The sequence below is a fragment of the Hypomesus transpacificus genome, chromosome 25, assembly GCF_021917145.1.
Source record: "Hypomesus transpacificus isolate Combined female chromosome 25, fHypTra1, whole genome shotgun sequence".
In the NCBI taxonomy this organism is placed as follows: Eukaryota; Metazoa; Chordata; class Actinopteri; order Osmeriformes; family Osmeridae; genus Hypomesus; species Hypomesus transpacificus.
The window spans coordinates 5,330,321-5,344,539 of NC_061084.1; the positions used below are offsets into that span (position 1 = coordinate 5,330,321).

The following is a 14,219-nucleotide window of genomic DNA, read 5'->3' on the forward strand; positions in this document are numbered from 1 at the left end:
GCCTCACGTAGAGTTATACGTTATGTGAGAAGAGTTTAAAAGAGCATATCTATTGCATAAGGCTTAAGCAACAGTTCTGTGGGAGGACCAGAGATTAGACTATGAACAGGTTTTAAATCAGACGTGCCTCGAGAGAGAAATTAAAGTAAACATTTTCATGTTTTTCGGGTTCATGTAAGAGTTGCGTTTAATTATGCTATAACTAAAATCAGTCCATTTCAGTTTAGTTTACTTGTGCGATACAGCTGTTGATAACGTTTGCTGTGCAATATATTATTCCCATGGTTTACTCTGAGCTAGCATAGCCAACTGTTCTTGCTGCAGGGCGTATATGTGGGATCAGCCATGTGATTTGACTACCCTCGCCTCCGCTTCAGTCCTTTGATCACTAAGCACACATGTTATTTGTTAACCGGAATGTGGCTGCGGGGGTTCTCAGAACCTAACCCACATTAAAAGGTAGTAGAATGCGCGAATTTGGGTAATACCTCTTTATGAACTGGTATTGAAATCGTTATGCATTTTATTTACATTTGATTGTCGATGATAACGTGTTCCCTCTATTAGAGTATTTCACATGTCTAATTATATGCAACGGAATAACATTAGATTTCTCAACCTTGTTGCATTGCGGTTTGTGGGACACGTACATTCGCTGCATTGATCCAGTCTGTCTGCACTCTGCAAATCATAGCCAATAGTATCACCACAAATATTTGAATATTGAACCTGACAGGCAGGGGGATTGCCCAATGAAACAAATCACGTGCTTTTGGACGTTACGGTGTCATGGTTACTATGAAAGACGCTTTGTGATTACCTACAATGACTGGAGGCGGGCTGTGATTGTTTTTGCCATATGGAATACAGGAGGGAAACTTTTGAAAAAATAAATCATTATGCGGAAACGACACATGCACGGATTTGTTACAGCGGTGATTTACTGAGTTATATGCGATTTATACTCACAAGACTCAACTTTGAGGTAATACTTTGTAGTAGCTTCATCAGCGAAGCATTTGCTTACATTGTTAAAAGATGTGTGGAGTGACGTAGTTGCACGTAATCCTAAATATTTTTGTTGTTGTTGTCTTAAACAGATTAGCTAAATGTTCACAATAGTATAAATAATAAACGGTTCAATGCAACGAAATCGAGGCGCACGAACTGTGTAGTTTGCTTAGCCCACGTCGTGCATGGAGTTAGGGCTTTGATTGGACTTTCCTTGAGGAGGGGGCCGCCAGCTGGCACTGTGTTGTGTGCAGTATGGGATTTAAATTGCAGCCTGTCCAGACCAGAGACACGGTCACTATTTGAGCGGACTTCTGGTAGACTACATTAGTAATAGTAATAACTGAAAATAACTATATTAGGCTGTATTTTAATATTTTGTATCAGTCTAGAAGCTAGTGCGTAGGATGCACTTAGGTCAACAAACGACATAGACTTTGAATAGCCTGAAAAGCATAGTAAGCAATTTGGTTAGTCCACAGATATTACTTTAGAACGACAAAGTAATTGTCCTGCTTTTTATAATGGGTGTCTGTCCTCTGTGTAGTGTCTGAATACATAATGACATTGACACATTGGTGTTGGCAATAGACGGATAAGGCTCCAGTGTGACATCAAGGCTACTTCCAACGCTCCGCGTCCTAGAACGCCCCGCAAACGAGATGAAGATGCTGGCTCAACCAGCAGGAGCACGGAGGCGGCTGGAGCTAAACTCGCTGAATGAGTTGAGAGGAGTGGACGTGGTCCGTGGTCGGACAGGATATGGGTTTACCATATCAGGAAGAGGGCCATGCCTCCTGAGTGGTATTTTGGAAGGTAGCCCCGCAGACGAGGTGGGACTCAAGCAGGGGGATCGCATCATGAGTGTCAACGGAACCGACGTATCGAAGGCGTCCCACGAGGCTGTAGTGCAGCTGATTGGCACCTGTAAAGGTCCCCTGCACTTGGTTGTGCTTGTCAGGCCTCAGTTGGAGTCCATTGGCAGTGATGAGGACTTTAGCCGTACAGACACAAAAGGGCTTTCCCCGAAGAGGTCGGTTATTCGCACCGTTTCCGACAACTCCGGTAATTCCCCCTGTAAATCAGTACATGGGACCCCAGCCAAACAGAGGCCTGTGTCAGAGCCTGACATGTCCCACTGGGCGCAAACCTGGAACTCCACGCCGCTACCTCATCGCGAGGAGGAGACACCTGGAGGCGGGAATACCGACTGCGTTTTCACTGACCCAGATGATGCCGACGCAGACTGGAGTATTTTAAACATGCTCGTGGTGGTGGGTTATTTGGGCTCGACTGAACTGGCCCTGAACATGACCGACTCCGAGGACACCTGCCTCCAGGTCATCCGGGGACGGATACGACAGTTGGGGACAGAACAGGACACCCACAAGCTGGTTTTGATGAAGATTATGTTTGACTGCATTCGCCTCTGCGACGACGCCGGAGCCGTGCTGGCTGCCTTTCCGGCTGAGAACCTCATCTTGGGGTCGGTGTGTGCCGAAGACAGGCGCTTCTTCTGCCTGGTCACCACGGCCAACATCACCAACGGCCATATCCTGGAGAGCGGTCCTGTGAAGGCGTCATGTCATGTCTTTTTTATCGACCCCGACTTAGCCCACCATGGTTTACATCTGGGTGTTGCCGGCCGGTTTGGCTTTGACTGCACACCAGACCCAGACGTCCTTGGTTGCCTGGAGTTTCCCCAAACCCCTCAATCCATCCTCCATTTTGTGTCGGTCCTGTACAGCGACATGGGGGCAGCTGTGGAGAAGCTTAGGGCCAGACTAGACCAGGAAGCTCACCAGCAGACCCAGAATGATGGCCGTGGCAGCAAGAAGGGCAGCGGCAGCAGCAATGGAGACAGCGGGATCGGCAACGCCTCCCCCCCTGAGGAGAGAGCGGACAGGGATTTCCCCGTTGCCCCCAGAAACGACCCCGGGGGTCATCTCCCCAGCTGTCCCTGGGATTACCTTTCTGGCGAAGAGCCTTCCAGACCCATGCAAAATGGCCATCACCGTAATCCAGAAAGTAGCTTACATTCTCTTTCGGAATCTCTACCGGGCCCTGATTCCCTGACCAGTCTGTATGGAGGTCCCCCACCCAGGCTTGAGTTCCAGTTCAAGCCCCCACCTCCTCCACTGCCTCTGGGTAAAAAGCAGAACTTCCTCGTAGGCCCACTCCGAAGTAGCCAAAAATGGTTCTCCGTCAAGCAGAGGTGGCCGAAGGGGCGTAATGGAGACCCAGAAGTTCAGGCTGTCTCTACCCAGAGCTGGTCAGGCTGTAGCAGCAACACTGGTGTGCTGCCACCCCCCATGTACCAAATACCTGCAGGCAGGTACCAGTCAGCTGAGGCCATGGCCATCATGATGTTGCCCCCAAGACAGGTCCCTCAGAGGGGGGAGTGGACCCAAAAAGTCTTTAATGGAGAACAGCAGAGTGGAAAATACCGGAAGGATGGGAATATGAGGGTGAGTTGAATCCATTTTATCATATTTGTTGATAGTGCAGGTTATATAGCATTTGGAGAAGCAAAGGTATCACTTGGTATTATATGTACCTGAGTCAAAGGAGCTTTCTGACTTTGCTATAGTTGGTGGATACTGATTGTGAATGTTGTGTTTCACAAAATACCTTTGCAGGTCGTTCTGCTGAACATCTGTTTTAAAGTAGTTTTTTTAATTTTTTCTACTTCAATTCATTTTAACAGGAACTATTAAATGGTCTTACAGAGTTAGGTTTCCAGACACTGAAAGGGTGTAAGGTCTGTTGACACTTAATATGACCAATAAGACCATTTCAACACTCAATTGCCTGTGAATGGAGCTGTGAAGGCACCTGTTTGTTGCTCTCAATGATGCCATTGTCACAAATTCCTGTTTAACCTGCTTTACCTTATTCTCCACCAGATGTCCCTGTTTCATTAGCAACCAGTGAAGGTGACATGCAATACCAGTGGGCTACTTTATATTTTATCACTCATGATTGACGATGCTGTCATAATAGACAAGACAAAGTTACAGCACAATTTCTACTATATAATGTTTTAGGAAAGGCATTCTGCTTCAAAAAAGAGAGGTTTGTTTCCCCAAATGCCACTTTTGGAGAAAAGAAACACATTTTCCTCTAGACCATTTTGGAAAACGGAGAGCAGGGAAAGACCTCCTGAATGTTTTCCTTGTATCCCAGTCAGGTGACATGGGAATACATGCCCTGTTTATCTGTGGCTTTGTTTGTGCTTCCTTGTTTATTCAAGCAAGAGTAATTGTCCTAAGAGCAGGGGATGAATCGTGCATCTGTCTCATCATGATGGTCTTTGGCAGTTCAGCTCCAAGGCAATTTTACACAGGAAGCCATGCAAATTACAGGGTAGAGCCCATGTGATATGGTGGTAATTACCCGCAATTCTTTATACCAGCTCAAACATTAGTCTCAGCTTCACCGACCATTATAATAGTAGGCCTCCCGGCAAAATACATTTTTCATGCTCGCTCGGCATTCAGTAAAGAAATTAACTGATTTTAGGTGTAATAATGAAACGAACAAAGTTGAATTGAAAGCTTTTGTAATAGGCCGGTCCGAATGCTCCGACAGCCCGTATTCTTTTTTGCAGTGTCTGTCGTAGCCTCATGCTCCCCTTTCTGCATTTCTGCATTGGTGAGACTAATGCTACGGATGTTTCACATGCGTCTTAATGAGAGCTTGGTGTGTGGTGAATCATATTCACAGTCCCGGTGGGGCGGGGGGGGGGGGGGGGGGGAGTAGTTAGGCAGCCGTGCGTGTCGTGACCCCCATTAGCTAAGGACACAGCATATGGACCAACGGTTCTGAAGGCAAATCTGTCACAATTCATTCAAAAGTAGTGATGCCACTTGGTAACTTACACATATTTGCATATTTATCAAATTTTCTTTTCTTCAAAGTGTTTTTTTAATTGTTTAGCAAATGCTGGCTTCAAATCTGTGTTGATAGCATAACAATGTTGCTTCATGTGAGGATGCTCATCAAAATATACATTCCTGTATTTAACTATGCTGACAAGTGGCATTTCAAGTCGTATGTAGGTTTAACAACACGTTTCCTCGTTCCATGACAGAGCTCCAGATTTTGGGGCATTGGGGTCGGCCGTGCTTCTGCCCGACGGTCCTTTGGGAACAAGCGGATGAGCCTGGCACGATCGTTGGATGACCTCGAAGTAAGCACCATGTCCAGTTCACTTTTCTTATTTGTTAATGTGTACCAGCGCTCCCCTTACAAGTATCCATTTATTTAATTACTATACAGCATTTTAACCAGAGGGCACCTCTAATTCAATCAGCATAATATAATTCAATGGCACTTTGTAAATGGCTCTGTACTACAATGGACGCTTACAATGAAGTGTTTTGCCCTGTCGTCAAACTGTACTTTCTATCTCACTAAGCCTGTATGCAGAAGAGCTGGTCAGCTTCAGAAATTTTTGCGGCCCCCCCCACACCCCCCCCCCCCCCCCCACCCCTGCATTCTGTCCCAGTTTCAGCTCTCTTTCGACCTTTCATTTCCGTTGCCCATGAACTCTGTATTGGGTGCCATGCTTGCGGCGAGGGTGGCTCACAAAGTGGTCTTTGTGTTTGGGCCTGAGGCATTGGCCCTGTTTGTTTGGCCTTGCTAATGAGCACCGCTGAATGACATGCTCACATTCTCTCCTGTTGGAGATTGTACGACTGGCCTACCTTCTTTACTTTACTGCAGGGCTACTTTACTTCACCTTTTTTGTTTTCATTCTTGTTTTGACCTGAAACACTGCAAACTGTGGAGTGCCAATTGATAGTGCACATTAACACAGATGTACACCCACTGTAAACCCACTCTCGACTCACCCCGACACACGCTGAATGGGTCTATTGTTATCATAAAAGGTTTTCACAGGTTGTCATAAATGTCAACCGTAAGAGCATGTTTCATGGCTAAACGGCCAGGTTCCAATATGAACGGTCAGTAATCATTCCCATTTGAAGTAGTGGTGAAATGATTTGACCAACTTTTAAGTCAAATCTGCAGTTCTGAAATGTTTTGCCTTCACATTTTCTACCCATACCTACTGATGTGAGTCATTATTAAAAAGGTGGGAACACGCTGCTCATTTGGTCAGTGTGCCCCCCCCGAACCAGGAACTCCATTTTAGGTCTGACAGAATTTCACAACCAGCTTTTTCTGCAGCGATGATGTCATTGGTCCATCTCAAATTCCTGGTGTTGAGTTGTGTTTGCACAGCTCACAGCGTCTTCTGGGTCAGCTCCTGTCGTGACACCAATCGAGAGAGACAGGGTGTTGAACATCCTGCCAATGTCTAAGACGTCAATACAGTGCTCTGGCTTTCCCATGCTAGCATTAGCAGCGATAGCTGTGTATGAGGCCTGAGTTCTAATATGTGAACTGTCTGCTCATGACTGGATTCAAACAGCAAAGCAGGAGGAAAACTGCTGAACAAAGCGGTGCCCTTACGCCTTGTTGCTATAATCAAATAATGCACCATGTGATATGCCATACGATTTCCATAACATTTGCCTCTGGCTTGATCAGAATGACATTGTCTGAATGAATGCTGCATTATGAGCAGTTTCCTATTGAAGACAATACATTTCGTGTTCTTGAGCAGAATGGCAACAGTTTTGGCAGAGTTTGCGCTGTCCAAAGCAGTCATTAAGTCTATTTTTTCACATTTGTAATACCTATCCTACTAAGTTTTAGTGTGTTCTATGTTTAGATGCTGAGAATCCCTGTACAGAAGTTGTATATGCCAAAAATGACAACATTTTGGTTAGAGGCTCACTTTTGTCAGGGTGCAGGTTTGGGACTTCCCTCTACAGTGTGTCGGAATCTCCAGTCAACTTTCAGATCAATGATAGCAGTTTCAGGATTCCTTTAATGGCTTCCTGGATCAGTGGGACTGTGGTCTAGTCTAAGAGCCAAATAACATTACGGTCATTGGGCAGTGGCTAAGTGAATTTAAACACACACACACACACACTCACACCATGAGCAGCAGACAGTCTCCAGTCTTCCAGCTGCCTGTAAGGGAGCCTGGGAAGTTCAGTTGGGAACAAGGGTGGCAGTTCAAACGGAAAAGCTGAGCTCCTTGGGGATATTGTTACTGTTAGCATGTCTGTGGTTAGATGATATCTAGCGCCTTTTGACCATTTCACAAATACCCTGTGTGGTGCAGGGGAAAAACAGAGAAACCACGACGAAAAGAGCGCTGCAAGTTACCCTTGCTGTTTCAAGTCATAGTGGGCACTATACATTTCAGGTTATAATTGCATGTCAAAGAATTTTATGGTTGCCAAAGGCAATTATATCCCCACCTATTGACCACCCCCTGGTTTGCACTTCAAGGGCTTAGCTTCATCAAGGATTTGCAAAGATCAATGATGCTCTGCCAAAGTCTCTGAAAAGGCAGACCATTACCATACCAGTTGGATTACGATTCATACAAAGGTAACTTCATCTATATGGAAAGGGTTGTCTCATAAAATCTATAATAAAATTTGAGTTACCTTCCAGTCATGTGTTACCCTTTCCCTTATTTGAATATCTAGTCATTCATCACACAGGAGCAAGGGGTGGGAAGAGATGAGGTCTGGTTGCAGTGGACACATATCATTAATAACTCCTTCCTTAGCTGTGGCCCTGTAGCAAAACGGAAAAGGGGGCACTAAATGCTTGATGATGCACATTCTTCATTGTTGCTAGGCATGTCCTAACGAGACATTGGAAAATGAGGTCTAGCCTCGACGTCCCCAATTTCCACTCCTCCGTTCTTGGCTCCTCTGACTCCTCTGGAACATATTCCTCAAGCTGAGCGTATCCCGTATGTGATAAGGCCCCGGCACCGCGCTGTGTCTGGACTGCGGGGGGACGTCACGGGCCTGTTCTAGAACCCTCCGCTGTGGTTAGACCCCTGAGCAGAACCAGCCAGAGTGATACGCAGCTGTGCGGCCCTGTTGCCTTTTGCTTTGGCCAGTGCTGTGCGTCACCGCAACTGTGAAGGATGCAGCCGGTAGCCCCCATCCACACACACACAAAAAAATTCACACGACGCCTGTGACACGTAGGTTGTGCAACCTTCTGTCGAGCTGGTGTTTTTTGGTCGGATTCTCAGTTGTCCCACTTGTCTTTTTGTTCAGCAAAGAAGCTGTCATGATCAGTGGTTGACTCATCTTGTGTCTGTGCGGATATATTTTGTTTCTTGAGAGAGAGAGCGAGAGAGAGAGCAAGAGAGAGCGAGAGAGAGCGAGAGAGAGCGAGAGAGAGAGCGAGAGAGAGAGCGAGAGAGAGAGCGAGAGAGAGAGAAGCCACTCGTTGCACGCTGAGCCTTTGTTGGCATTTTCATTGCTGTTTGGGCAAGTCAAAGCATGTGCCCCCTTTTTATCTCCTCGCTTATTTAGGCACACTTGTCAGAGTTCTTCCCCGCCCCCCCACCCCCCAACCTGCAATTCCCTCCTCATCACAAGCTTCCCTTTCCAACTCATCACATGCGGTTTCGCTGGGAACGCTGAACAGCAAACATAACCCAGTTGACAGGACTTCTGAAAGACTTGAAACGGAGAGGGCTTTCTGCTGCAGTGTTGCAGCTAACGCCTGTGTATTTGCAAGGGCATTTTATAGCTTTCCTGTGTCTACGTTTGGCAGAGAGAATGCGGGTTTGTTTACACACGCACACACACAAACACACACACACACACGCACCAGGTGTTAGTTGTGTCCCCTCTCTCAGAACCAGTTGCTTCAAGTCCCTGTCTAGGTGTTTAGAAATGCACAGGTCTGTGTGCATGCATGGGGCTGGGAAAACTCCCGGGGGCGTAGCACTAGCGGTGAGGAGGGAAAAAAAGACGAGGGGAGGGGAGGGAGGGAACAGCGAGTAAGAGGGAGGGAGCAAGAGAGTGGAATCGGGCAACAGCAGGAGCAGAGAGAGGGAGAGAAAGAGGGAGAGAGAGGGAGTGTTTGAACTCCCAGTAGCTGTCAGGATCTCTGGCTCTCATGCACGCTTTCCCTCCCTCTTGAGCTCCCCCTCCTGCAAACACGCACACACACTCTCGACGGAGCGCCGGCGAATGGACTTGTTTACACACACGGGGCATGCGGAGCCGCGGTGAACGCCAGCCAAATACATATGCACACAGCGCCATACATGGAGCAAACTTTAACCATCAACTCTGTAAGTCTTTCCCTCAACTCTCTCTCTCAATCACTTTGCATTTTATCCCTCTGTTGTTAAATTACCTTATCTATCATGTCTACTACTGGTATCTTTCGTTACGCTGAAGCTGGTTCTCCCCTTCTTTGGGTTCTGTAGTTCATGTTTTTTATCGTGAAAATGCCTCACAGTGGTTGGCTTGTGTGGTCTGTCTGAGGAATGTTTTGGTTAGCTTCTAGACTAACATGGCTCTCATGTGCTCATAACAAACCGTGCTGCTCTATGCAGATGCACCTCTTCGCATTTCGTGTACTGTAGCACAATCTGCATTCCAATTAGGCATCATACTAATAGGTTTAGTGAAGTGATGAGCAATTTCTCATGTCTGCCACTCATCAACTATTCATTAGTGGCTGTTGAATGAACTGAGCTGTATTGAGTTCATTTGACAAGTGACCCTTTGGAAATGAGTTAGTGCTGTCAGAGGGGGTGAGGTTTGCTGAAAAGGAATGGCGATATCGTGTTGTCAAATAGAATCTGTCCCAAACTTTATTTTTAGCCTGCCATGATGCAGCTGGAGTTTGAGGTTAGATTTGATGTGGTTGCTTGTGGGTTGCACTGCCCCTTTTCTGTCCTGTGATTCATGCTTGCTCTTAGTCAGTTCTGCTTTTGTCTAGGCACTAATGTTGTTGTCCACCCCTTGTTCTCCGTTTGTTCTGTGTTAGTCCCCGGGACAGATTTCCAAACATGTCTGCATTTGTGTTGTGTGTTGTGTTAATGAAATGTTTTCGTTTTACCGAATTTTGTGATATAGAAATTCCGCCGTGTTAACGTTTCCCTAGAAAAGACAGATAAGAAGGGTTTGTTCTTGGAGATTAGCAGTCAGTGCAAGAGCATGACACGCTTTTATCTCGCTGACATCACAGGACACGCTCTGAAGTGTGGGTGGACAGTCGCTCTCACAAAATATGTCCTCGGGCTAGCGTTATGGGACGCAAAGAGCAAGCAGGCTGACATTTTCTAAATGTCTCCACTGTGGATTTTTTTTCCTTTCGTTGCATTAAATATTCTCTACCCACAAACTGGGATAATAAATAAATAATACGTTTTGGCTCTACATTAATATGGAAGATTTCTTCGAGTTAGCCAAGTTGCTAGCTGTGCTCGGGGACATGATTCTAAATACAAAATGGCCAATTACGCTACCAAATGGGATTGTGGTGGCCGGGATTAGGCCACGATAACCAGAGAAAACAGATCCCTGTCTTGACCACGTCAGGTCAGATGTGCATGTGTTGGGAAGGGTTTGTTGATGTGCATTGTACATTGCGGTCTACAACCTTAGGAGGATGTCATATCGACACCATCATGACATCATCTGTCAACATTGCTGTCAAGAATGTGGATATTGGATGGCGACAAGACTGGATTTTTCTATTGTTTTCACTGCCCTAGACAGCCTCTCCCTCTCCAGATATGGAGGCTTTTGAAATGATTCCGCTCCTTGGCGAACCCAATCACATTATTTACTTTTGGATCTATTACTGCTACTCACATTCATGCTATGTTTGCAACCCAATACCAAGGGCGTAGATGGTCGTCATTTAGAAGAAGCGTAGACATATAAATCAGTTTAGTGTGTCTGGACATGTACGCACATGTTTCATTGACATTGAGTAACAGAGGCTGTCATGTTGGAACTAGCATGGATGCAGGGAACGTATGGCAGAGAAACCCAGTGAATGTGGTCGCTATCTTTTGGCCTTGCGTTGGCACCGAACAGCTAAGAACCGTGCCAAGGTCCTGTCTCTGTAACACTCTGGAAGTCCTACACATGGATCGCTTGGAAAGCGACGTGATTCTCCCAATGCTGTCTGAGGTTGTCTCCCAATGCTGCCAAACAGGTGGTTTGGCAACCTGAACAATAACTTTCCCCATGGATTTTTTGTTGTGGGAATGACTCACTAGCCCCAGTCAGCCTATTGGGACTTACTTGCTTTGGGTTGAGCAAAGACATCCTGGAGATCCTGCTGTAACCGGCAGCAGCCTAAGCTTTGGTTAGCTTTGGAAGTAACGACCTGCATGCAAATTCAGATCTAGCCATTCTTCACCTTCCCCCACGCTCTACCTCTACCATTATGAGGTTAAAAAGGAAACTGACCTTTAGATCATCACCGCTGATCTAATATTCAAACTCTCAAAGGGTGAGCACATTACCCAGATGGATTTAGTGGATGAAAGGATGAATCATGAATAGATAAGCATATTGAATGGTATTATGGGAGAATTCAGACATACTCGGATCACCTTAGTTGGCTATATCTTTCTGTCACTTGCGTCAAACACGTGACTTTCTATCATCCAGACATCTCGCAGTAAAATGCGTAAATAAACAAAGCTATTGACTTTGTCCTATTCTATGTGCTTTTCCCTCCAGAAATGTCTATTTCTGACCCGCTGAGAGCTGCCCTGAACTTGTTCCCTTGCCAAATACCCATGAGGACTAGACGGCATCCCCCGGCCCTAGCTTGTGGGGGGTGGGTTGAGGGGTAGACTGAGACCAACTTAAACAATATCCCCACCCCCCCTTTCCCCCCCTCCCCCCCCCCCCCCCCCCCCCCCCCCCCATCTCCTTCAGCCAGCTCAGGTTCCCAAACAACAACCCGTAGAACTAAACCGTGGGTCATAAGGTCGGGGCATAGAGAATCCTACTGAGGAAGTGAACCACCGTGACTTTGTCCATCCTCAATGTGATGCCATGGTCTATTTTGCTATGCCTTTAGAGAAACTCAAGTAAATCGGAAAGCCCTCTCATCATACAACAAACCCACCCAAGAACTCTGATGTTGGAAACACCACTTACATTTCACTGTACTTGAGTTATTTTGGTGGCCAGGAAAGTGGCGGGGGGAGAGTATCTAAAGACTAATTATACGGGTCAGGTTTCAGGTTGGAAAGCCCATTTTTGGTGTCGTTTGTGGAAGAGAAAAGGGGTATGAGGGTGTGGTAGTGTCTGATGTGGCCAGAGCTGCTTACCCCGAAGGCTTATGGGACTGGAGCCTCCATACCATCATTCAAGGGGGATCCCTGGGTTGGAGGTCTCCAGATCCATACCTTGTGTAACAGTTTTCAGGATGGTGCGGGTCTGTGGTTGGATTCTATGACTCATAATTCCTCACTTCAGCTTCTAGCCTGGATACGCATGTGTTGCATTGACGGACAATCCTGCGGCTGCGGGTAATGAAGCCGGTGTTACAGTGTCAGGGTCAATGTGTAGCTGTTATGGTTCAGTCAAGGTTAGAGTGGAATTAGCTTTAGCTTCTCATCTCCATGGCCCTGAAAGAAGTAGGGCATCAGCAGTGAGGAAGGTAAACAGTTCTTCAGAGAGGAATGCAGCAACATACAGTAATCCTGTTGGTGTTGCTATCACTGCCAAACCTAAATAAAGCTAACCTAGCTTCATCCAAGACTGAAAACAATACACGCACACACAATTGAACAGGTGCAACATAGCTAAACACAAATGATAAACATAGCATTGTCCAAAACGTAATACGTACTACAGAATGACACAGGTACAACCCGTCTTAACACATTAAAGTTGTCTCCATCTGTGGCGACTAAGTAGCTTGCTCTAAGGGAGAACCCAATGTGATTAACTCAGATCATGGAGATTAAGCGATGACACATGACAATGGTGGCTGGTGTCTTGTAAATTAGTGCAGTCTTCAGTGACAGTCAAAAGGCCCTCTTGTTTCTAAAAGGCATTACTTAGGACACTGATTGATCTCCAAGATGCTAGTTCCTTATTTAGACTGGTGATACCGACTTTGGTGATTCTATTCATGTTGAAACAGACCAAACAGACCAAAAAGATACAAGTTGCATCCTCAGCTGGGAGTTATGTTATAAGGGATGAGTCAAGTTTAGAATTTAATTGGTGCAAACTGATCATCTTTGGCGCGTCCTCATTTTCATTTTCTCCTACGCTCTGCCCACAGAGTTGGGAAAAGCTCATTATGTTAAAACTGTTTACCATCCTTGATCCCTCACTCTTGCCCGCACGCACATGCGCGCACACACACACACACACACACACAGACACACTGTGAGCTCATCAGATTCAAGATAATGCGATGCGTCTAGCAGATCTACTGGCTCTAACGCTATTTTCAGAATGAAAACAATTTTGTGTCCCGTCTCAAGCACTCCCTAATCTAAAAAGCAAACACACCAGATTGTCTGTCCCGACTTTGCACTCACATTTCGCGGATGCTTTTTTTTCCCCTCCTCACTTGATTTGGGAAGAAATGTCTCTTCCATCTTATCAGTCGCCGCACCCTTGCCCTCCCTCTCCAAAAAGGAAGTCTCTTCCAAGGGCGCTTCTTGATGTTATTTTCGGGTGTAATCTGACATCTGCGGTAGATGGCAGACATCGATTCTTTGTCCCCACTTGCATTGAACTTGATCTGCGAGCACCACTACATTTACATGTATTCATTTAGCAGACGCTCTTATCCAGAGCGACTTACAGTAAGTACAGGGACATTCCCCCGAGGCAAGTAGGGTGAAGTGCCTTGTCCAAGGACACCCTTACTTGTTAACATTGCATGTTGCTGTTATTTACATGCAATATGTCGCCTGGCGAATTTGACACATTTGTTTGTGTGTTCAGAAGAGATGACATGAAGTTCACCGAGTCTCACGTGTGAGGGTTCTTGCCTTTTGAATCTCATCAGTTGACAAAGTGTGCAAAAGACCCCAGCGACTCACAGGCTAAACTGAATTTTTAGGACACTTTGAATATATCCACATGGCTTTCATTTCACTGCAGACGGTCAGACGTTTGGGGGTGAACGCCCCTGACCCTGAGAGGTCAAAGGTCATTCAGGCCAGGAGGATTCTTCTCTCCACCGTTTACAAGTTCACCTGACTCCTAACAGCATTTCCATCGTTACATAGACACACACACACACACGCAGCTTAGTAGGCCTCTGACGTCCCCAGAGGGGAAAATGCGTGATTGTAGTCAAGC

General features: G+C 46.2%; 1 protein-coding gene across 2 annotated transcripts in view; it reads left to right on the top strand.

The window, feature by feature from the left end:
* The first annotated feature begins 499 nt into the window (after positions 1–499).
* Positions 500–14,219, top strand: part of rgs12a (regulator of G protein signaling 12a) — a 32,478-nt gene continuing 18,758 nt past the window's right edge. Inside the window, exons 1-3 of one of the 2 annotated variants that reach the window (XM_047048858.1) lie at positions 500–985; positions 1,559–3,479; positions 5,105–5,203. In XM_047048858.1, the coding sequence (XP_046904814.1) occupies positions 1,674–3,479; positions 5,105–5,203 (1,905 nt within the window). In that variant the 5' untranslated portion in view covers positions 500–985; positions 1,559–1,673. The remainder of the gene's footprint in view (positions 986–1,558; positions 3,480–5,104; positions 5,204–14,219) is intronic. The other variant, XM_047048857.1, reaches the window with a different exon arrangement.